The sequence below is a fragment of the Tenrec ecaudatus genome, chromosome 11 (assembly GCF_050624435.1).
Source record: "Tenrec ecaudatus isolate mTenEca1 chromosome 11, mTenEca1.hap1, whole genome shotgun sequence".
Taxonomy (NCBI): Eukaryota; Metazoa; Chordata; class Mammalia; order Afrosoricida; family Tenrecidae; genus Tenrec; species Tenrec ecaudatus.
The window spans coordinates 103,110,061-103,135,165 of record NC_134540.1 but is presented as its reverse complement, the minus strand read 5'-3'; the positions used below and the strand labels follow the sequence as shown (position 1 = coordinate 103,135,165).

The 25,105-nt window shown below is 39.5% G+C and overlaps 1 protein-coding gene across 2 annotated transcripts in view; it reads right to left on the bottom strand.

Moving 5' to 3' along the window:
• NALCN (sodium leak channel, non-selective) overlaps nt 1-25,105 on the bottom strand; it is a 436,823-nt gene that overhangs the window by 363,869 nt on the left and 47,849 nt on the right. For both annotated transcript variants that reach the window (XM_075562611.1, XM_075562612.1), the window contains exon 6: nt 6,700-6,854. In XM_075562611.1, the coding sequence (XP_075418726.1) occupies nt 6,700-6,854 (155 nt within the window). The remainder of the gene's footprint in view (nt 1-6,699; nt 6,855-25,105) is intronic.

Below are 25,105 nucleotides of genomic sequence, written 5' to 3'. Positions count from 1 at the left end.
GCCTCCTCTTTCTCCTGGGGAATGCCTCGTGGGCTATACATGTAGACTTTGAGAGCAGCAGTCTATTGCCTGATCCACAGTGCCACACTGCCTTATATTCTTATTAATTGCTAGGTACAATATATTATTTGATATAGTTAAATGGGTACAAGGCATTTGTGAGTTCACCTTGCCCCATTCCCGTAATTCTTCCTAAGTAATAAACTACTGCACACAAAAGATAATGATACAAGCAGATGCCTTAATCTGCAAGTATCTGTGTCCTGTCCACACTTAGCTGGATCGGTTTTGTTTTCTCAATACACAACGATGCATTAGGATGGTGTGGTTGCATCCATGATTTCCTGATAAGTGAGTGTGTTCCATACTAGATACTCTTCTAAATGTGGTTTCTTATGTACTCATCACAATGAGATATGTATACTTGTCAGTTACAGCTGGGGGATTTAAGCAATGGAGGTCAATTGCTTTTCCCAAGCTGGCTTCCCTGGCTCAGGAGAGAAATGATGCAAACCACAAGATCATTACCTTCAATCATGTGTTCCAAGCTGAATTCTCCCATAAGCTCATCAACTCATATCCTTTTCAAATATATACTTTCTTCAGATGATATACTTTTTTTCAGATGATGAAATATATATTTTTACTGCCTTTCATTTGAAAAATAGAATCAAGATCTCAATAAATTAAATTTATTGTTACTTATAAAAATAATCTCCTGGGGCATGATCAATAACATTATCTTGAATTATTTTTTGTTAAATTTTAAAACTTTGTAATGCATTATGTAGAAAATATGCATGCTGTTGTTTTATGCTGTGAAATCAATTCCAACTCAGAGTATCTCTATAGAACAGAAATGTCCCACAGGGCTACTTTAGTTATAAATATGTATGGGACCAGATCACTCCTAATTGCTTCATCTATTGAATTACAATTTCAAAGAAGAGTAAACTCAATTCTCCAGAAGAAAGATGGGGTTATATACTCCTGCAAAGATTTATAAAGCCTCATAACACTACATAGGCTTGTTATGATTCAAAAGTGCTTTTGAATACAGATTTGTTTGGGCAGCCCATGTTACTTTCAATATTCTTTATCAGCACTGTAATTAATTGTATTGATTCTTCCGCAGTCTGCCCCTTTTAATATCAACAATCACTTGCACACAAGGCAACTGAAAGCATCATGGTTTGGGTCAGGCACACCTGACTTTTGAAAGTGGCATCTTTATTTTCCAAGACTTTAAAGAGGTCTGGTGCGGCAGATGTACCTAATAGTATATATCATTTAATTTCTTGATTACTCCTTCCATGAACATTGATTGCAAATGGGAGTAAGATATAATCCTTGGCAACTTCAACCTTTTCTCCATTATCAGGGCGTATCTACTGACTCTGTTATGAGAATTCTATCTTCTTTACATTGAGTTGCAATTCGTTCTAGAGACTGAAGGCTGATCTTCATCAGCACGTTTCCAGTCCTCATCACTTTCAACTAGTAAGGGAGTGTCGTGAGCACGTGGAAGGTTGTTAATACTCCTCCTCCCAAACCTGATGCAGGGTTCTTTTATATACAATCCAGTTTCTCTGCTTATTTACTCAGGGTACACGCTGAACAAGCAAGTTGAAGGAATACAACCCTCATGCACACTATTCCTAGTTTAAGACTGTGCAGTTTTCCCTTGTTCTCTCCCAAAGGCTGCCTCTGCCCATGCAGTGGTTCCACAGGAGAATACTTAAGGTTGTGAATTCTCTTCTTAATGCTATCCATTCTTTGTTAAGATCCACACAGTGGAATGCCTTTGCCTAGTAAGTAAAACACAAGGAAATATCTTTTTGGTATTTCCTGCTTTCAACCAACATCTATATCCCTACTGCCATGTCTTCGAAATCCAGCTTAAATTCTGGTAGCTCTTAGATAATGTATTCCTGCAGCTATTTTTGATTTATCTTTAGCATGCTTTTACTTGCATATGATATTAAAATATAGTTTTATAATTTCTACATTCTTTCGATCATCTTTTTTAAGACATCCAAAAAATATGGATGTCTTCCAGTCAGTTGGCCAGATTTCTTTGTACTATTGCTTTGTACTTTGCTTCCATATTTCTTTGTACTACGGAGTGAGTTCTTCCAGTGCTACATAAGCTTGTGTAAGCAGTATAATTGGTATTCCATCAATTCCTGAACCTTGTTTTTGGCTAATAATGCTTCAAGTGTACTTCAACTTCTTCCTCCAGTGCTGTTGGTTCTTTATTATATGCTAGCCCTTTAAATGGATGAATGTCAACTAATTCTTTTAAGTACATTGGCTCTTAGAATGCCTTTAATTTTCTTTTGATACTTCTTGCATTTTTAATATTTTGCTGATAAATTCTTTCAATATTGCAACTCCAGGCTTAGATTCATTCTTTCGCTCTTTCAGCATGACACATACTGAAAAATAGAAGACCTTCTACCTCTAAGTCTTGCACATGTCATCATATTACTTAATGTAGCTTCTCAAGCTGTCCTCTGAAAAAATTTTTCAGTTCTTTCACTTGATCATTTCTTCAATTTGCTCTAGATACTCTATTATCATGAGCCCAGTTCAGGCTCTTCTTATTCCACTTTGGTATTTTCTTTGTTTCTTTTCTTCTTCGTGATCTTTTGCTTTCCACGTGCAAGGTGTTCAAATTGCCCCCCTGCCCCCCACCCAGCAGCCCATTACGTCTTCTATCTTTAGTCTCCAATGAGTCAAATTTACTTTTGTGGTATTCTCAAAATTCAGATGGGATAGACTCAAGTTTGTATTTTGGCTCTCATGGGCTTTTACCATTTTTCTCCAATTTCTAGCTGAACGTCGATCTGAGCACTTGATGGCCTGTGTATGTGCCACAATACATCCCCGGCTTCGTTTCGGCTGCTGATGGAGCTTCTCCATAGTCTCCCACAGATGTAGCCAATTTGATTCTTGTCTTCCACCTTGTGAACTCACGTGTATGGTCCCGTTTCTGTTAGTTACAAAAAATGTGTTTTCAATGAAGATGTGACTGATTTTTCAAAATTCTACCATTTGATCTCCTGCTTCACTATTATCCTGTACGCCATATTTTCCCACCATTGATCTTTCCTCTTGGACTCCAACTTTCACACTCGAATCACCAATAATTTCCAATGCATCTCGCTTGTGTGTTTGATCAATTTCAGAGTGAAAATATTAATAGAAATATTTAATTTCATCATTAGCTTTAGTAGTTAGTGTATAGATTTGAATAATTGGATTTCTTTGTATGAGTATATATATGTACATAACTAGATATCTAATTATGGTTTGAGATTTTTTTTACTGTTTTAAAATTTTATTGGGGGCTCGTACAACTCTTATTACAATCCATACATACATCCATTGTGTCGAGCACATTTTGTACATTTGTTGCCATCATCATTCTCAAAACATTGCCTTTCTACTTGAGCCCTTCATACTGGCTCCTCAGTTTCCCCCTCCCTCCCCTTTTCCTCTCCCTCATGAACCCTTGATAATTTATAAATTATTATTGTGTCATATCTTACACTGTCTGACATCTCCCTTCACCCACTTTTCTGTTGTCTGTCCGCCAGGGAGGAGGTTATATGGAGATCCTTGTAATCAGTTCCCCCTTTCTACCCCACCTTCCTGCCACCCTCCCGGTATCACCACTCTCCCCACTGGTCCTGAAGGGGTCATCTGTCCTGGATTCCCTGTGTTTCCAGTTACTATCTGTACCAGTGTCCATCGTCTGATGTAGCCAGATTTGTAAGGTATAATTGGGATCATGAGAGTGGATGGGGCAGGGGGAGAGGAAGCATTTAAGAACTAGAGGAAAGTTTTATGTTTCATCATTGCTATCCTGCACCCTGACTGGTTCGTCTCCTCCCTGCAACCTTGGTTTTAAATCAACTGTGGGCATATATAAATAACCACATATGTGTAATAATTAATTTATATTCCTAATTTTAAGGAAGCATTGGCTTTATTTCCATAAGAACTTTATTTTTATAAATGTCAGAAAATTACCTCTTTCTGGTCTAGCAATAGACACATTAATATTAAGCAGTAGCTATCAACTTCAATAGAAACTATAGTGTTCATTTTGATGATAGTCCAAAGTCAACATTTCATTATTTAATCATTAATCAAGCAATGATAATGAATCAAGACATCATATGAGAATAAAATTGTGGACAAAACCACAGTAAGCTTAAATGGTAGGCTCCAAGGCTAATGGAGACTGCCAGGACAAAGAGACAAAATGAGGAATGAGAACACCATGGACACAATTTACTTTTCATTATGGATCTAAGTCAATTATGGCTCTAACAGAAATATGACTAGTTAGCAATGAATTCACATGTAGATAAACTTTGCTCAGTTCATTAGTAAACATTGACAGAGGATAATACCATGTGATCTAGGGCCAACGGTAAACCCTGGAGACGAGATGAAATGATACCCTTTCTGTTTTCCAGGGGTCTAAGTCCTTCAAAGTATATAAATGTGCAAATAAACAATCCAACTACAGTAAGATCACTACTTTAGTGAGGGTCATTGCCCATGGACAAATTTCTTCTAGGTGTGGTCCTCTTTGTAGGAAGACTGTATTGTGGAAGAGGAAGATCACACCCTAATTAGCTAACGTCGTTATAAGTTACAGTAAAGAAAGATGATATCCCTTGAGCATCACACTGCCTTTTGAATACTGGTGCCCTTGCTTTGTTTAAATGGTCAGGGCATGTTTGGCTTTAGTAATATGATTCTAAAGGATTAGAGGAAAGTGTTCTGGGAACGGTTGTCTCAGGATCTTGTGCTCTACAAGGTCTTCAATCATCCTCAGAATACCAGTCCCTCTCCGTGGGACATATGGATTCAGCCTGTTAGCACTTAAAAGGAAAGGCTGGTGACTGCAAAGTCCATCACGACTGTGCCCCCTGTTAGAATTGGGACATTTTCAAAGCAGCTAACTGGATCAATGTATCTCATCTCCCAGGTGACACCTGAGATGCCCTCTTCATCCTTGAAAGGCATTGGAGCTGTCACAACAGCTCTCTCTGTATTTGAGACCGAGGGAAGGGTGTAAAATTGCTTACAAAGAAGGAGCTATCAAAGGGAGTACAGCGAACTGGAAGGCTCCACAGCTAACGGCTTCTTGTTTCTTGGAGAAGTGGAATATATATCACTTAAGAGAGCCAAAAGATTACAGGTAAATACAATGCTGGAAATTCACTTTGTTTTCATCATGAGGACCTCTTAAATATGAAATTTTAAAGAGAGGTTTTTATTTTAAATTCACATAAAAAAACACGATTATTTGTGCTCTCAGCCCAACTTCAATGGTACATTCAATATACAGACTGTGACCTTTCAATTACTTCATAAATCAGAAGAATATGCCACAGTCGATTCAAGGCCTTCACTTATTCTTTTTACACCTTCCATACTAGTTCAGAGTCTGCTACACCATTTTGTGTCACACCGTTTTGAAGTTGGACCCAATGAAGCCTGATGGGAAGAAGGATTCAGCAGGTGTTTGTTGTGATGTTGGAAATTCTAATGGCTACGCTCAACATAAGCCATCTACAGAGGCCAGAGGCTGTTGGTACTTCCTGACTGTGAAAGCTCCCCATGTACTGCTCACCCATGGAGGTTTACAATCATTTGAAAAGCCAGGAAATCTCTACTTGGCTTCTCAACAAGTACAATCTAATGTTTTTAATGAGTCTAATAAGTATTCTCAAAATGTCACATTAATTTTTAGAATTCCATAGACTTTGTGTTTTAAAAATGAAATATGTACAGTTGAATGGAATTGTAATAAATAGAATCATATTGTCTAAGTGACAGGGGCTAAGTCCATTCATTACTATGTCTGTTGGCATAAGATTTCAGAGGTGAAGAGGGCAAATCAAGAGGAAATGTCCACATTTTAGCAATCCTGTTCATGTACAAGTGTTTTCCGCACATCTCTTACATGTTGATCCTTTTCCATATTTGAAATGAATTTCATATCATTAAAATGCCAAGCCCCCTTCAGTTTTACTGTTCATCCTTCGTTAGCTTCTCCCACACTTACCAAAGAGGTCAGGAATCAAGGGGGTTTTTGTCCCCCGTGGAGCAATTTTACTTTTAGTACATTGATACACAAATTTGTATACACGTTTGTATAAATTTTGTATATTTATTGTTTTCTCAAGATAAACCACCCATTTTTTGTCCTCTCTCCCACCCTATACCCTTCCTTTTCCCTGTTTTCATCCTGTACTTCGCACATAATTCAAAGCTATTAAGTCAGCACTCCTCTGTTCCGGGAGTGGATTTCAACTTCCATGACCTCCTCCTGCCCTAGCATTACAATGATTACGACTCACCTGGCCGACTAGTGACTTAGAAAAGTGTGCTTTACTTGTGTATTGGAAATCTCAAGGCCTTGTTCAACAATATTCTTAAATGCTGTAATTAAAACGGTCTAAATCAGATACATTTAACGTAACATAAAGATTGATGTTTGAGGCTATAGGGTACAGTAAACAAACAATATAGACATAGAATTAAAATTTATGTTTGTGTTACTTAAACACTGTAGCTAGCATTGCCTTGAAATATCAATTATATAACAGTTATCCCTAGTCCATATGCATATTAAAATAAAAAATGAAAATGTGTTTTACCAGTAAAACAGACCTATCTCGTTGAAGCCACTGTAACCCAGCTCTTGCCGTTTAAGTCCCAGATCCTCAAGATCCATGCATTGAAATCCTGGTGGACACTGGTAGCCTTCCTCTAATTCTGGGGAGCAATGTGTATCTGGGATCGCAAGGCTATTCCAGGTTACATTTCTGTGAAAAATACAGGGAAGGGTTAGACCATTTTAATAATTGCAAACACTGATTAAAATGAATAATCCAATCACTCTATTAATAACTATAGTATGTGGACACAGTTGCAAGATTCGTGATTCAGAAGTCTCACACATTTTCAAATGATACCCCATTCATCCTCAAAATAGCTCTTAATCAGAATAGTATTATGACTTTTATGTTCTTAAAGATTAAGACTCAGATAAGTGAAGGAAGAAATATCTCTATAGATTTTTTTCAAGGAAAGTTAACTTGCCTGGGGATTCTTTGATATTTGCAAAATATCTCCGACTGTGGACACAGCCTTTTACTTCTTCACTTCTTATTAATGTTACATGATGCTGGTCAATTTTTGTATGGTACACTACTATGACTCATAAATTACACTCAACTTTCTGCTATATTACATACATGTCGTTTAGGAAGAAAACCAGACATTTTAAGAGATTTTTTTATTAAATACTTTTATTGGGGGCTCTTACATCTTTTATCATGATTCATACATTTATCCATTGTGTCGAACACATTTGTATGTATGCTGCCATCATCATTTTCAAAGCATTTTTTTCTACTTGAACCCTTGATATCAGCTCCACATTTCCCCACTCCCCTGCCCTCCCACCCTCATGAATTCTTGATAAATTATAGATTATTACTTTCATATCTTACATTGTCCTCTGTTTCCCTTCACCCGTTTTTCTGTTGTTCAACCCTCTGAGATGGGGTTATATGTTGATCCTGGTGATCGATTCCCCCTGTCTCCCCCCACCTTCCCCTAATGCTCCTGGTATCTCTACTCTCATTAAAAGAACTAAAGGCGTCACATCAGAAGGAGAAGTGAGACTATGAGGTGACTGGATGACATTCTAGAAATACTAAGTTCCTTTAGGAAAGTGGCGATTCCCTTTTCATCTTTCTTGAGCGCAAACTGGAGTTTAATTTGATGCGGAAACACTTAGATAAGTAATGGCTCTCTTGAAAGCAATAGAGGTGATTATAGGAAGGATGGTTCTTAAATCTGATTCTGTATCAAATAAAAATGGGCCTAACTCGGCCGCCATCTAAGGCAATTCATATTTGTACAGAAGCCAGGGCTAGGTGGCATGATTTTATAAGACTTCTAAAATCATGCTTTTTATAGTAGCCCTTTCTATATATTTCCAAATGAGGAGCAACTGCACAATGAACTCCGTCCCAGTAATTTATGGTCAATTGGAGTAGAACTGTTGGGTCACATTATTTTTCTTGAATAATTTCTTTCATGAACTTTGGCTGCTTACTTCTGCAAATATGATACATATCAAATCTGATACTTCTCCAAATATGATATGATTCTAGACTCTGCTGCTGAACTCCCTGCAATGTCTTGGCTTCTCAAGGTCAAACCCCCCTTCCCCACCCCCACCACACAACATCTAGTATCCCCTTGCCCGTTTTTGTTTGTTTGTTTTTCAGTCATTATGCTCCTAAGGGCAAGGATGGTGAGACTCTCTCACATCCTTTGGACAGGTTGTTAAGAGAGACAAATCTCCGGAGAAGGACATCATGCTTGGTAAATTAGCTGGGTAAAAAAAGAAGGAAGACCTTCAGCAAGATGGATTAACAGAGTGGCCGCAACAGTGGGCTCCAGCAGAACATAACTGTGAGCTGGTGAGGGAGCAGGCAGTGTGCCCTTCTGTTGTACTTAGGGGTGCTATGGGTCAGATCCGACTTGATGACACCCAACAGGAAACAACCGTCGAGTCATGTCTCCCTCTGACCAGTAATTCTAAATTAATCCTTTGGACATTATAAGCAAAACGAAAGAGAAAGATCCAAGTGTGGAAAATACCTCTAAGGGTGGCCAGGAAGTTGTTTTCAACAGAACCTGCCTCTTACTTATCTTCTTTTCATACTCATGTATATAGCAAATGATCCAGCTTGACTCTAAGAGTGAGTGATTGTAATTAAAAGCAAAACTTGTGCAACTATGAGTAAAATAAAGTGATCAATGCTTTAGTCTCACAGCTAGAATATAACATGTGTGCAATAAAAATAAAAGAAGCAGCACATCTGTTTTGGAAGAAGTACAGGCAGAAAGCGAGGATAAGTAGACTCCATATCATGTCCTTGGTGGACATGCTAGCAGGAGGGCCCTGTTCCTGGACAATGACATCACGGTTGGTAAACTGGGAGGACAGCCCAAAGAGGAAGACCCTTGAGAGAGAATGGCCTAGTAGCTGCAAGATTGGGCTCAAACATACAACAATCAGAAGCATGGCACAACCTTCAGCTGTACATAAGGTGACCATGAGTCGGAACCCACTAGAGGGCACTTCATGGCAACAACAAAAATATGTAATAATCATTAATATCTAATATCATAAGCATGTACCAAATTTCTGGCATGAAAAAATGCAATTACAGAAAATTGCTAAAGGAATAAAAACATTTTGGCACACGACATGGAGAGAAGTTTTTGTTTTTAGATATTTGTAGCTAAAAGAAAACTTAATCACATTAATATACGAGGAGGGTATGATGAAGTCCTGAGAGGTAAAGTTTGAATAATCCGTTAAAATCAATGTTTTTTTATATGTAACAACAGCAACAATAATAATTTGGTTTAAAAAAGAAAACAATCCCAGTTTTTTTCTACATGGATAGGCATCCAAACCTCACTTTTCAGTTATGTGGATAGTGAGACTGGAATTAGTCTGCCTTGGTGTCTATTGTGGCTCAAATATTGATCCCACATAAATTTAATGATTCACATCTGCAAGGTACTTAGGATAGTCCCAGACACACAAAAAGTACTAGGTGAGTGTTACCTATTGTTATCGGTAGTTGGAGACATGTATACTGTCAAGGTTGAAATTTAAATTTCTGCCATAGTTCACTGATTTTTAAAGTGGTGATAATTATACCTCCTTCACAGGGGTGTCTTGGTGGTCAAAACAGCTAATGTGTAATGAGCTAATGTACAACGCTCAGAATAGTATCAGAAACAAGATAATCACTCATTCTTATCATGATTTTTTATTATGTTATAAATATTATTGTTTTCTATTTAGATTCCTTATTTTCTTTCATATTTGCAGAAATCCTCATTTAACTACAATGCTCACTTGCACTCAGAGTATTTTGAAGTATTTTGCTTGTAATAGGAACAGATTTGAAATATATTACTTGGGCCAGCATCAAGTTTCTAGCCAGTACTTATTAGAAACACAATGATCAGATTATTAATTATTCTGGGACATGTCTATCTAAAACCACATGGTAATTATCATTAAGGAAAAACATTGAAATGAACAGTAAGATTTGCTGGATCTCTATTTGCTATTTACCTTACTTTTATATTTTCAGTTAACAAGGTTCTTCTTAATTGGTTTTGACTTGTTACTATTATTTCCTCTGTCTTTTTCTCTCAGGCTTAAGACATGAACAAATGACTCTTGGGATTTGACCACAAAGTTCTTACTCCAACCAGGTAGATTCAGGGTATAGACATCAATTCCTCCAACAAAAGTAATGCGTCATTAATAATGATTCAGTAATTCTATTTCCAGCTTTCTTGCAGTCATTATTAAGAGAAAAATCTATCTTTAATCTCCCTCATTTAATATTTCATCCTGTTTTCATGATCCTACCATCTGACATAACTCTCTTTTACATCCCTGTATTACAGCCAATGGGAAATGCTTTCTTTCACCTTCCATCATCTTCCAGCAATGTTCTACATAGTTGTTCTCTGTACATGAAATAATGGCTTTCCAAAGATTTTCATGTGCTCACCTCTAGCTTTTGTGAATATGTTAGATTACATGCCAAAAGGAAATTAAGGCTCCAAATGTGACTCAGGCGGACATGTATTGTTCAGGTGTGTTCCACCTACTATAATGAGCCTTGAGGGGAGAATCTGGCAACTATGATTAGAGAGATTACATACTTTGGATCCAATAAATTGGAAGAAGGGCCCATGAAACAATGAATGTAGATAACCTTGAGAATTTGGAAAGGCAAGGAAACAGAGTCACCCCACCCAGAGCCTCCAGAAAGTACTGTAGCTGGCTGACATCTTGGATTAGTTCAGTGCAATAAATCTTGCAGCTTCTGAGCTATAGAAATATAAGATAGTAAATGTGTACTGGATTAAGATTTGTCTAAAAAAAAAGTTGCAGATCTAACTTCCAGTGCCTATGAATAGGACCTTATTGGGAAGTAACATCTCTGCAGGTATAATCAGTTAGTTTGTGCTTATACTGGAAGAAGGTGGACTATTATCCAACATGGCGGTGTCCTTGTACAACACAGCCATGTGAGGACGAGATTACAGATTGGAATTATCATGTGACAAACCAAGGAACTCCTGGAGCTAACAGAAGGATATTCCTGAGTCATTGGAGAAAGTGCAACCTTGCTGGTGCCCGTAATATGGGCCTGTGCTCACCACCCGTGGAAGAACACAGGCATTCCCTGGAGTTCAAAGAGAACTGACTCTCTTGTTTTTAAAAATTTTTTGGTTGATTTTGTAGGTGAGTTGGAACAGGTGCTTCTGGTACTTATCTTTTAAATAGCTACATGTGCAAGAAGTAAAGGTGATTGTGCTGAAGACATGGTTTCAAGTCGGGGTTAGTTCAATCTGCACACATGGAGGGAAGCTTTACATAATATGGCATGGCAAGTAGGAGATGTCTGTAGATTGGATATTTGTAACTCGAGACTGCCTATCAATGTCTGTTATTTTAAGCTACCCACTTTGCAGACATTTGGTTCAGAAGCTCCAGGATATCAATACAGCCCATATGTGATTCCTTAAGAAATACCTTAATCCTTAATGGGATCCTCAAGATCTTAAAGTATCTGATGGCCCCTGTGCTTCAAATATCCTTTTACACATCTTTCCCCCTAGTGTTTCTCTATGCTGGACTCTGGATTGCATCTTTCTATTTAAGATTTTTCTTCTGTCTTGAAATTGCTCTTCCTATTTTCTCTCCAGCCTGAGCATCATTGTCGTACGTGATCTCAGGGGTTTCAGACTGGATTCGGTTTTCCTGCCTTTGTTTTTCAAAGTACCCTCACTTTTTCATTTCTGATCCTTAGAATGCATGTAATTCAAGTTGTGTTATCTTGCCAACTTGACTCCAAGTTCAATTTAGGAAAGGATTTTGTTGGGGTCTCTAGCATGACCCCCATGATCATATAATCCTTGGCACACAGCAAACATTTGACAATTAGTTTCTCACGAAATGAAGAAATGTGCCTTTCCCTCCACTGTTACTTAACTTTGAGGTAATTTGCTATTTATTTATTTGTAATGTAGCTACAGAAAGAAACATTGAACAAATGAGTCCTGGTGTGTTAGTGAATATGTTTTCCGTGTGACTCAAACAAATTGGCTTAGATTTTCAGCTTTTAAAATTTTCTGGCTTAGTCATCTTCATGTTACAAAATGAGTACTGGAAACCCTCTGAGAAGTTCATTGTTTATTTTAAAAGGCTTTAATTATCTGCCTGGCATATGGATTTCTGATCATTCTTAACAAAATCTCCTATTCACAAATAACAATTTTCATGTTTGAGACCTAAAATATGTATTTTCAACTCTTGTGGGATCTTTTCCCACTTTAGATATCAGAGTTATACTAGCTTCATAGAAAGAGTTTGGAAGATTTACGTCTTTTTCTATGTTCTGGTGTCAGTTCTTCCCTGAATGCATGGTAGAGTTCACCTGTGAAATCACCTGGCCTGGGGGATTTTACTGTTGGTAATCCCTTGATAACCTTGTCTATTTCTTCCATTGCTATGCATCTCTTGAGGTTCTTGACATCCACGTGGGATTGTCTAGGGAGGGATTGTGTTTCCAAATATTTGTCCATGTCTTCAAAATTGTTGAATTTGTTAGAGTATAGGCCATCGTAGAACTGTGTAATTATCCTTTTGATTTCATTTGTGTCCGTTGTAATCTCCCCTGTTTCATCCCTCATCCTTGCAATTGTCGTTTGTTCCTTTCTCTCTTTGGTTAGGTTTGCCAGTGGTCTATCAATTCTGTTCATTCTTTCAAAGAATCAACATTTAGCTCCATTATTTTTTCCATAGTTTTCTTGTTTTCCCTCTCCTGTATCTCAACTCTGATTTTTATTATATCTATCCGCTTGCTATTACTATGGTTGTTCTGTTGACTCTGCTCTAATTGATGTAATTTTGTGCCAGCATATCATCCACAAGTCTTTCTTCTTTTTTCTTTTTTGCATGTATTGCTATCAGCCTTCCTCTGATAAATGCCTTTGCTGTATCCCAAAGGTTTTGATATGTTATCTTTTCATTCTCATTGGTTTCTAGAAACTTCCTGATTTTATCTCTGATCTGGGTCAATATCCACACCTTTTGCAATAGAGAATTGTTCATCCTCCAATTGTTTGCCATTGTTTTCCTCACTGTCCTTCTGTTAATATCCAGCCTTAAGGCACAGGTATCAGAGAGAGATGTCTGTATAATCTCTATGTGCTTGAATTTACTCAAGTTCGACTTGTGTCTCAGCATGTAGTCTGTTTTTGAATATTTGCCATGTGGGCTTTAAAATAATGTGAAATTTTTGCATGTGGGTGGAAAGGTCTGAAAATATCTATCAAGTCAAGTCGTCCAATTGTGCTATTTAGATCTGTAGCCTCCTTGTTGAGTTTCTTTCCCAATGATCAGTCTTTTTTCAGAGAGTGGTGTATTAAAGTCACCAACTATAATTGTTGAGCCTGTGATTCCTTTATCATCATTTGAGTGTTTGATTTACAAATTTTGCAGCTCTCTCGTTAGGCACATATATATTTATGATGCTCACTGGTTCTTGGTCTTCTGTTCCTTTGAGCATTATATGGTGCTCCTCCTTGTCTCTTGTTATGGCCAGTATTTTGAGGTCAATCTTGTCAGATATTAAGATCACTACATCTACTCTTTTTGCATTGCCATTTGCTTGGTATATTTTTTTTCCAGATTTAAATTCTCATCCTGTTTTGAGGTCCAGGTAGTATGGCAGGGGCCAGACCAAATCCAGGGGTATATATGGTAGTCAACTAAAAAGGAGGGGGAGGAAAGGGGGAAAAAAGAGATGAGTGGCAGGGGAATATTGCATTGACCCACCCAAGGGTAGGGTATTATTTGTGCCTCCACAGGGAAAGAGGAACCAGACTTAAATCCAGTGTTCCAGGATGTGAGTACAGTGAGACGGCATGACGAGGGGAGCCAGTGGATGGGCCTGAGGGCTCGGTCCCCATACCAGCCACATGGACAACTGCCCCAACCCACAAAATAATTTATGTTAGAGGACGGCATTAAAGCTGCAGCTAGGAGTGGGGGACATGGCTCATCAGAGCACATGGGAGCAAATGAAGGGGGAGGAAGAGAGAGTGGAGCACACCCTGGCCCAGCAGTCCTGGAGGACAATATCCTTGTTATGAATAGCCAATGCACAGAGTGGATAATATGGCTGATCCAACTATGAGACACGACATCACTCACTGACCCATGGCCCTATGGTGGACAACACTAGAAGCTCATTATCTGGATTGGCCCTGTCTGACCCCATGACACCAAGACAAAACACTAAAGGCATGTGGCAGAGCAATGGGGGAAGTAAAGCATGGAGCACCCGAGGGAGCGCAAAGGATAGACTCTGGGGCCAGAGTGTGGCACCCTAGGGGACTCGACTGGAGGACACAACTAGAGGTAAAAAATCAGACCTGTATCTATTTACTGATATTTCTTTTTCAAATTAAAAAAAATTATTTTTTTTATAAATTTATTCTTTATATGGGTCATTGGTTTTCTTTTCTGTTGTCATTTTGTTCTCCTTTGTTGCTTTGTGTTGCTATGCCTTGTTTTTAGGTTCATTTTATTATTTCTACAGATCTATCTAGAAAAGATAGGCAGGATGAAGAGTCTGTAGGTGAAAACATTGGGACCGGTGGTCCCAGGGGGAAATGGGAAGGGCAGAGGCTGGGGTAAGGAGGTGGTGTTGACCAACCCAGGGACAGGGAAGCAACAAGTGATCCAAAATTAGTGGCAAGGAGGATCTGAGATGCTTGGTAGAGATACAGCAAGGGCAATGTAATTGAGAGAAATTACTGAAACCCAAATGAAGGCTGAGCAGGATAGTGGGGCAAGAGAAAAGTAAAAAGATATGGAGGAAAGAACTAGGAGACAATGGGTATTTATAGAGGTCTAAATGCAAGCATTTACATATGTAAATATAATTATATAGGATGGTGGGGAAATAGATATATGTGCCTATATTTATGTTTAGTATTAAGGCAGCAAATGGACATTGGACCTCCACTCAAGTACTTACTTAAAGCAAGAACACTTTGTTCTATTAAATTTGTATTCCCTGATGCACACCTTCCCAACACGATTGCTGGAGACAAATATGTGCATAAGCAAATGTGGTGAAGAAAGCTGATGGTGCCTGGCTATCAAAAGATAGGGCATCTCGGGTCTTAAAGGCTTGATGATAAACAAGCGACATCTAGCTCAGAAGCAACAAAGGCCACGTGGAAGAAGTACACCTGTGTGACCACGAAGTGATGAAGGGATCCAGTTATCAGGCATCAAAGAACAAAAAATCATATGATTGTAAATTAGGGTGAGTGCAGAGTGGATACCCAAACCCCATCTGTAGGCAACTGGACAGCCACTTAGTGAAGGGTTGTGGGGAAGAGACAAGCCATTTAGGGTGCTGGGTAGCAACAATGAAACATACAACTTTCCTCTAGTTCTTAAATGCTTCCTCCCCCCACTATCATGATCCCAATTCTACCTCACAAATATGGCTAGACCGGAGGATGTACACTGGTACAAATAGGAACTGGAAACACAGGGAATCCAGGACAGATGACCCCTTCAGGACCAGTGAGAGTGGCAATACCAGATGGTGGAGGGAAGGTGGGGTAGAAAGAGGGAACCAATTATAAGGATTTATATATATATCCTCCTCCCTGGGGGGATGGACAATAGAAAAGTGGATTAAGGGAGACATTTAACAGTGTAAGATATAACAAAATAGTAATAATTTTTGAATCATGAAGGGTTCGTGAGAAAAGGGGGAGTGAGGTGGGAAGGGGGAAAATGAGGAGCTGATATTAAGGACTCAAGTAGAAAGCAAATGTTTTGAGATTTATGATAGCAACATAGTACAAATGTGCTTGACAAATGTCTGTATGTATTGTGATAAGAATTGTATGAGTCCCCAATAAAATGATTTAAAAAAATGGATTAGGGAAGAAGTTAAGAATGGAAACAGGAAACACAGAATGTGATGCTACATTGTGGAGGTAGCAATCAATGACATGAAACAAAATGTGTAGAATTATTGAGTGGAAAATTGGTCTGTTCTGTACACCTTCACTCAGTTTGCAATAAGAATTTTAAAAATAAAAGCATTTCCCCCCCCCCAAAAAAATACTATTCTGAGATTTTTTGCTAAAATGGTTCATAATAAGGCCCCACAAATAATTGCCTAAGGACTTAAGAGTTTTATAGTTTTCAGTTGATCATTATTATTGGTAGTTCGGAGCCCTGAGTTGTATACTGACAACAAGAATTATCATCGCCATTCAGCAGTCAACTCGATTACCTTGGGTTATTCATATTAACCGTTTGAGACTCAGTTTCCAGTGTGTAAAACGACAAATTCCCCAGCCCTTTAATCTAAGGAGTCTCCAAATGACATCAACATATTATATAAAAGAAAGAGGGAAATTCTATGCCCCATCATCCAATGTGTGTATAATTATGCACACCAGTTTTACCAATATCTGATGTATGAGCGTGAACTTCTTGCCTTGGTTACTCATATCTTTCTTCTCTATTGGTACAAAATCACTATCTTTTCCTGTTGTGATGCATTCAGTATTGTTGCTTTATTCTAATTAGCATCATTATTGGAAATAACTGAATTTATTATTTAGTGATTTCTCAGATATTGGTTTTACTACATTTTTAACAGGACCAGCTTATTTTATTTGTCGGTTCCTTCATTCAAAGACTAATTTTGGGTAGGCCTACGTATGCTATGTCACCCAACATGCTATGAATAAAAATGACTTAGAAGATATTTCCAACTCAGTGGCTTTACTGTCTAATGTGAGAAAGGATAGAGAAGAAATAGCCACACGAGAGTATACGAAGCATTTTAAGATGTATAAGCTCAGGGGGTTATAGAAGTATGGTATTGAAACAAAAATGTGACTGTGTATGGGTGGCAGATGGCTTTGCATATTGGGAACTCTTCCAAAAGGGTTGATGCTTGTAGTGATTATTAAAGGTCCAGTAGGCACTAATTTTAGGGATGAAATATGCAGCACAGCATTCTAGGAATGGAACTATCATAGAGAAAAAGAGAATGAGAGAGAGGAAAAGAGAGAGAGAAAACATGGGTGTGAACAAGCGAGAGAGCCCCCAATTGCAATCTTCGACAAGCAAGATCTAGCAAAGACCCCAACAATGAAGAGGAGGTGTCCTTCCTTCCTAGGGCTACGCCACCCCCTTGTCCATACTGGAATGTTCTCAGCACCTCAGGAAGGCCAGAGACAGAGAGAATTCCACAGCCCAGTGTCCTTTGGTTATTCGAGCCTCAATGAATATGCATAACTGGGACATTATAATAGAGTCACAATTGAGCCAATCAGTAATGTGTACTCAGTGCCTCAGCTAGTGTCCTTTTTATTTTGTTGAACTCATTCACACACTCACTCACTGACTGCCATCGAGTGGATGCTGACTCAACTCAGTGACCCTATAGGACAGGGTAGAACTGCCCTGTGAGTTTCTGAGTCTGCAATTCATTAAGGGAATAGAAAGCCCTGTCTTTCTCCTGAGGAGCACCTAGTAGTTTTGACTTCTGACCTTTGGGATTGCAACCCAACCCAACACAATATCACCAGGGCTCCTGAACTCATTTACTAGAGGAACCCATTTCTAATTAAAATCGTGGGATGACTAATACACACGGATGCCTACATACATGTAAATCCCCTAACTACTTTGCCAATTCAGATTAAAGGCAGTGTGCATGACAGGCATACAAAATCACTCAAAGTCGTGCCCCTGCATAGAGTGAATATGTGCGGACAGATAGTTTTCTTGGGCTGTTACCTGCCTTTCACATTCATTCCAGACAATCATTCAGGATCTTTTCCACCTTGTATTTAGCCTTGTCTTGGTGGCATAGTGATGACACTTTGGGACGTGGGGAAAAAGCAAACAAACTGGCAGACAGGTGGGGTTTTCTTCCCTCTCCCGTGAAGACGTACAGAGACTTCTCTCCCCTGTCCTATAGGATTGCTGTGTGTCATCACCGACTCGATGACAGTGACTATGGGCTTGTTTTCATTTGGTTTGGCTCTTTTCAGGACTAATTTAAAATGCCTATGAATTGGCCTGGGCAATCTGAATGCTGGATGCTTTAAACAAGTTACCCTACCTTGGGCAACAAAGTATTTATTTGCAGAGATGAAATAATTCATTGATATTGGGGGGAAATGCTTTAAATTGGCCTATCGGGTACTTTAGAGGAACTACAAAACAAGGCAAATAATCTGAGGTAGGAAATAATATTGATGCAATACTTCTTGTAAATAAGCTAATATAATACACTTTCTATGACATTGGGAAATAGATTCTCTTATTTTAAACATTAGCATGAACTCTTCATTCCACCATTATTATTCAATGACTAATTAGATAAGGCAGGAAATAATGTGGATTTTATTAAGAAAAATGGTAAATGAAATAATTGGATCAATTATTGTAACTTTGAAATTTAAAGAGGCAAGCCATGATTTTATTCTAGAGTGTACTCAAAGTATTCATTTTTATATTTCGCAACTGAATATCTTTTTACTATGTGTTTTCTCTAATTGTGCACCACCAACTACATTCCTAACTATTTTGCCAATTCAGATTAAGAACATTGTGCTTGACAGGTGCTGAGAAGACTGACTTGTGGGTTAGGGTTAGGCAGGGAGAAATGCATGATATATTCACAAAGACTATTGGGAAAGCAAAATATCAGGAGATGGAACACACTTCTCTGCTCCAAACTGGAAGTTGGAAAACTGTGCAGCGGTTGAAAGAAAGTTTTACTATCCTTGACATTCTGAAACAGAGCCAACAGCTCCTCAGGTACTGATGCTTTGTCCTTGTTGTCAAGATGACCAGAATCAGAGACAGAAAGTGGCTCTCAATGTGCGTGGTAGAAAGCAGATGTGGAGCCAAGCATGCAAGATGCCAGTGTGGGATTAGAGTAATGAATTAATGTGAATCAGGAAATTAGTCCCTCCGAAGTTACACTTCTGGGCATATACCCAGAAGAAGTAATAAATAGACCACGACCAGTTATCTGAATGGCTAATAAGCATATGAGAAAATGTTCCCAATCATTAGCCATCAGAGAAATGCAAGTTAAAACAACTCTGAGATACCACCTAACACTCTTGAGGGTAGCTCAATTCAAAAAATCAGAGTGCTAAAAATATTGGAAGGGATGTGGTGATATAAGAATTCTCATCCTCTGCTGGTGGTCTTGTAGATGCTTACAGCCACTGCAAAAAGTGATCTGGCAATACCTAAAGCAAATGGAAATTGAGTCACTTTATGACCCCTTAATCACGCTACTGGGCATATACCCAGCAGAATTAAGAAATAGACCACAACCAGCCTTCTATGCTCCATTGTTTATTGCGACACAATTTACAATCACAAAGAATTGGAAACAACCTAAATTTCCATCGATAGGCAAATGGATTAGAAAATTCTGGCACATACACACAATGGAGCACTACGTATCCCTAACAAGTAGTGATAAATGCATGGGACACATTGTCTCATGGGAAGAGTTGGAGGAAATTATGCTACGGGAATGTAGTCAAGCACAAAAGGACAAGTACAATATGAGTCCACTGAGTTAGAGTAATCTGCACAATGGATACAGAAGAAAAACCACTTAATACATCATTAAGGCACTAGGACAGGGGATGGACCAAACCCAAGGATGTACAAGACCTCCCAACATAAGGAAGGGGAAAAGCAAGGCAGAGGGAAAAATAAATGATGGCATTGGGGGAGCAGGACAACAATCCACCTTGGGGAAGGGTATTGCTTATGTATCCACAGGAAGGGGAGAGAGAGTCCAGATCTCATCACTGGAGCCAAGCCTGGAGGGCAGCATAGCTGCATGAAGCAACCCATTAACAGAGAGGGCGACGGTGGCCTCAATGCGAGCTTTGCTGACCACCTCCCCGAAGACTGTGCTATAGAAGATAACACTGAAGCTACTGACTAGGGAAAGGAGCTGGCCTGCCATCTCTCCCACATGGGAACAAACTAAGTAGGAAAGAGAGAGAGTGAGGGACTAGACTCCATTCTGGTGCACCGAGCCCTGAGGACAACATCCCTGCTCAGAGTAGCTAGTGGGCCCAGAGAGGAGAGTAGGGCAGACAATAATCCTCTAGGGAAGACATGCTGTCCCCTTACTGGATCACACTGCAGCAGAAGACAATACCTGGGACACGGTGTTGGGAGTGAATCCAGTCTGACTCCCCGACAGGGGGCAAACCATGAAGGGAACAGAACAGACTAGAAACTGGAACAAATACCTGAAGCCACCAAGAAATCCCCCAAATAGTCTTCAGACTCAGGGGGGCAGTGCCCGGAGCCCCCAGGGCCTATGTGTAGATAACCATAAAGGTCAGTGCACAGACCTGCAACTATGTATGGTTTTTGCTTTCCTTTTCCTTTTGCTTCTTTGATTATTTTGTGTTTTGTCTTGTCTTTGTTATTTTTATTCTATCTGTAGAAGATAGGCATGGGAGGGAAGCCCAAGGAGAGAGCAATGCAACTGATAGTTTCAGGAGGATTTGGGAGAGGAGAAGGCCGGGGAAAAGGAGCAGTGAGCAAATAACATCATGGACAGGGGAACAACTAGGGATGTAAAATCAACAGTGAGGTGGGGGTTTAGAGTTCCTGGTGGTGTTGGAGCAGCTATAATCCAGCCCAGAGGAACTACTGAACAGCAAATGAGGGGTGAGCATGATAGTGGTGCAGGAGGAAGGTAAAAGGAAATAGAGGAATGAATTAGGAAGCAAAACTATAGCAGTACAAACATAGATGTGTATATATGTAAATATATTAATTCATAAAAATTGGGGTACTGGCCTATATACAAATATTTTACATTGAGGTAGTGGGCAGAATTTAGGCCTCTACTTAAGTTGTCCTTCAACACAAGAACTCTTTGTTCTAATAAGGTGACATTGGGTGGTGTCCACCTTCCTGACACGATTGCTGAAGCAAATGTGGTGGAAAAAGCAGACAGTGCCCAGCTATTAAAAGATAAAGTGTCTGGGGTCGTAAAAGCTTGAAGCCAAGCAAGCAGCCATCTAGCAGGAAGTCAACAAAGCCCACAAGGAAGAAGTACACCAGCCAGTGTGAGCGTGAGGTGTAGATGAGAACAGGCATTCAAAGTTTAAAAATAAAAACCTCATTGATGTGAAGGAGAAGGAACAAGCAGAGATCCAGAGCCTACCAGTAGACAATAGTACATTCCCTCACTGAGGGGCCGCACAGAAGAGCAGATACATCCAGGGGGCAGAATAGCACGGGGAAACACACAACACTCCTCTAGTTCTTTAATCCTTCTTCCCCCCACTATTATGATCTCAGTCCTGCCTTGCAAATACTGCTAGACTGGTGTACGTACATTGGTACAGATGAGAGATTTCAATACATGGAATTCAGGATATACAAACCCCTCAGAAACAGTAATGGGAGTAATGATTCCAGGAAGGTAGGGAAGGGAATGGCGATGGGGGAGGGAAGAAAGGGGAAATGAGGGGAGGCGGGAAAAAGGGGGAAAGGGGAAAAGGATAGCAACGATGGCAGAATAACCACCCTTGAGGGGAACGAACACCAGGATTGTAGATGTGGGGTTAGAAGGGTGATGTAAGATATGTATAAATAATAGTAACAATATCTAATCTATTAAGGGTTCACAAGGGTGGCAGGGAGGGTGAGGGAGGGAATAAGGAGGAGCTAATAACAAAAGACTCAAGAAGAAAGATAATGTTTTGAAATTGCTAATAGCAACATCTGTACATGTCTGCTTGATAGAATAGATGTATGGATTGTTACATGCAAGAGCCCCAATAAAATGTTTTTTGTTTTTTTTTAAAGAAACTAGTTCCTTCTCTCTGGTAGGTGCATCATATCTCTTTTTTGAGACTATATCCACAATTATGAATACAAAATTCATACAAATTAAATCAAGCTAACAGAAAACACACTCCCCATCGAATCAATTCTGACTCATAGTGACCCCATATAGCTATTCTGAGGCTATACACCTTAAGGGAAGCATATAACCTCATCTTAATCCTGCAGCATGGCTGAGGGGTTTGAACTGCCTGACTTGAAGTTAAGAGTTCTGATGGTCTTATCAGATAAGCTTGTTGGCAGCTCAAACCCACCTATTTCTCCTTAGGAGAAAAATCGAGGCTATCAGTTTCTATAAAGATTTACAGCCTTGGAAACTCTATAGAGGGGCAATATGAGTTAGAATTGACATGGTGGCAGTGGAACTTTGTAGTTAACTGCTTAGTGCTGACCCAATAGTGCCATGGACCAGCGTCCATGCATATTCAAGCTCAGAAAACCCCAGACTCACCGCCATCCATTCAATACTGACTAACGGCAATAGGACAGGGCAGAAAGATAGAACTTCCCCTGTACATTTCTGTTAGTGTAATTGCTTACAGGGTAGAAAGCCCCACCATGCTCTCGTGGAGCAGCTGTGGTTTCGAACTGCTGACCTTGCAGACTGCAGCCTAACACATCCATGTTTATTGGCTAGAGCTGTGGCTGAAGAGGAGCAAATGTTTGCATTCCACGGGCTTCCATTCTGCTGGCATGGCTACGAAGCACAAAGGCTCCACAACCACAATAAATGATAGCTGCCTCCATAGTGGAGGATGGGGAAGGATGCGGCGTTCGCTGCTGTGGGGTACCCCTGATTCGTGGTGACGCCGTGCACAATGGAACAAAACTCTGCTCAGCCTAATACCATCCTCAAGTCAACGGTTAATGGAACAGTGGTAATTCATAGAGTTTTCAGTGGCTACTATTTGGAAGTAAACTGACAGGCCTGCTTTCCTAGTCGTCTAGGTCTGGAAACTCTGCTGAAGCCTGTTCAGTACCATACGTTCTCAAACCTTTCACAAATCAGTGAGCTGGGATTGTGCCTAAGGTGCATTGGTTGGGAAAGAACTAAGGGAGCACTAATACCGATCACCAGCCTCCTTAATTTGCTCAATGTAATTGTTATCCTTCAGCTGTTAGAGCATAAGTACATCTGAGAGTCACTGAATAAGAACAAGTAAGAGGGGTGCACTATGGTCCCCAGAGTACACGAACAAACCTGTCCCAGTGAGAGGAGAATGAAAAGAGGCCCCGGTGACCTGTCATGCATTCAGGTAGCTGCTGGGGTTATGTGGATCCAACGGCCAGCGGAATGGCATGTGCAATGGCATGACACACTGCCCAGGCCTGCACCATTCGTACAATTGTCTTCATGTGTGAAGCCCTTGTTTTAGGCTCTCTGCCAATGCATCTTGTCCAGGGCGGTCCTCCTTTTTGCTGCCCCTCCACCTTGCAACGTCTTAGCTAATTAAGGTATTTCTAGGGAAGGGTCCATTCGTGGGGAAGAATGTTGGGTTCTTTCAGCAGAGCCTTCGGCAGTTAGCTAAAAGCATAATAGTTCTTTGAAGACTCCAGATGCATCTTTGAAAAAGCCATACCAATGTTGTGTTCTCTGAATTAGAGTCGACTTGATGGCAGTGAGTTTGGGTTCATTCTATAACATATCTCTGAGGATTTTAATGTAAAACTAAAGTGTTCAGTTCTTGGTTTCCAACCTGGCCAATTCTGAGACTCTCTTGCCTGTCAGGAAGAATACATGAGATGGTTTGAGTTTTCTAAGTGATTTTTCTCCATCTGAAAGCTAGCAGAGAACTCAGATTTCAACATTTCCTGCTGGTTCTGTTACAGTCACTGTGTGGTTTTATAGCTGCCTTCATGGGAGAAAGTGAGCTGTTCAAGTTAGATATTGGATTTTAAAATGATACTGAATGTGATTTCTAAGGAGGCGAATTTAGTCACAAGAATTTGTGAGATGTAGGTTAGATAGGTCTCCTTGTCTCACTGTCTCAGTATTTTCAGAAAACCTAGTCCATTATTTCCCAAATCAGGCCCAAAGTAAGCAATTGTAACCACTTTTGCATACATTCCTGGCTATCAAAAGGGAAACTAAGTACTATATTCAGAAATGTTGGATACACATGTAATTGAAGAGCAATGATGATACAATGAAAAAGTGACAATAGGATATTTAAAAGAAAGAGAACTAATTAAAAACCTACTAATGTCACATATAAACAACCTCATCTAAACCATCTTACTGAAACTTATTGAACTGCAGTTTCTTCAGCTGTATTACAGCACGGTAAAAACAGAACATAAGCTCTTCAATTATGATGAGGATTAAGTGAGAATGCTATAGATAGCAATTGTTCAGTAAATGGAGAATGTTATAGACAGCAATTGTTGGTTGCTATTAATAATCTCAGCAAAGAAAAGGTACTGCTTTCAAATAATAATAAAACATTTATTAGGCAAGCACACTGGGATGTAAATCGATTGTTTTTCAACATATCCTCTATCTAAATCAATAGGTTTCTGAAGGTGGTGTTTCTGGCTCTCTAACCCTTCCCTGATAAATTCTGCACCCTTGAATTTTCACCATGATCAAATAGCAGTTTTGTCATACATAAAGACCTCAAAACATGTTCATTTGAGGTATTCTTGGAGTTTGGGGAACACAAAGAAGTATAAAAGACAACATCAGAGCTGTAGGGAGAGTGGGGGAAAGATTCCCAACAAAGTTTTAGCAGCCCTTGCCACCCTCAAAGAATGAGCAAGTACACTGTTGTCATGTTGCATGTTGGGGGTGGGGGAGGGGGAGAATCCTTGGTCCAAAAATCTTGGCCTCTTTCTCACAATTATAATTTTCCTTTTGCTGAAAACATCTTCCTAATAAATTCCCACATTTTTCCTCTGGCCTTTAATAAAATCTATCATTATTTAATTATCCCCATGGAAATCCTCAAGCTGTCACCGTAACCTTCTGAGTTGACATCTCTCCCTTGA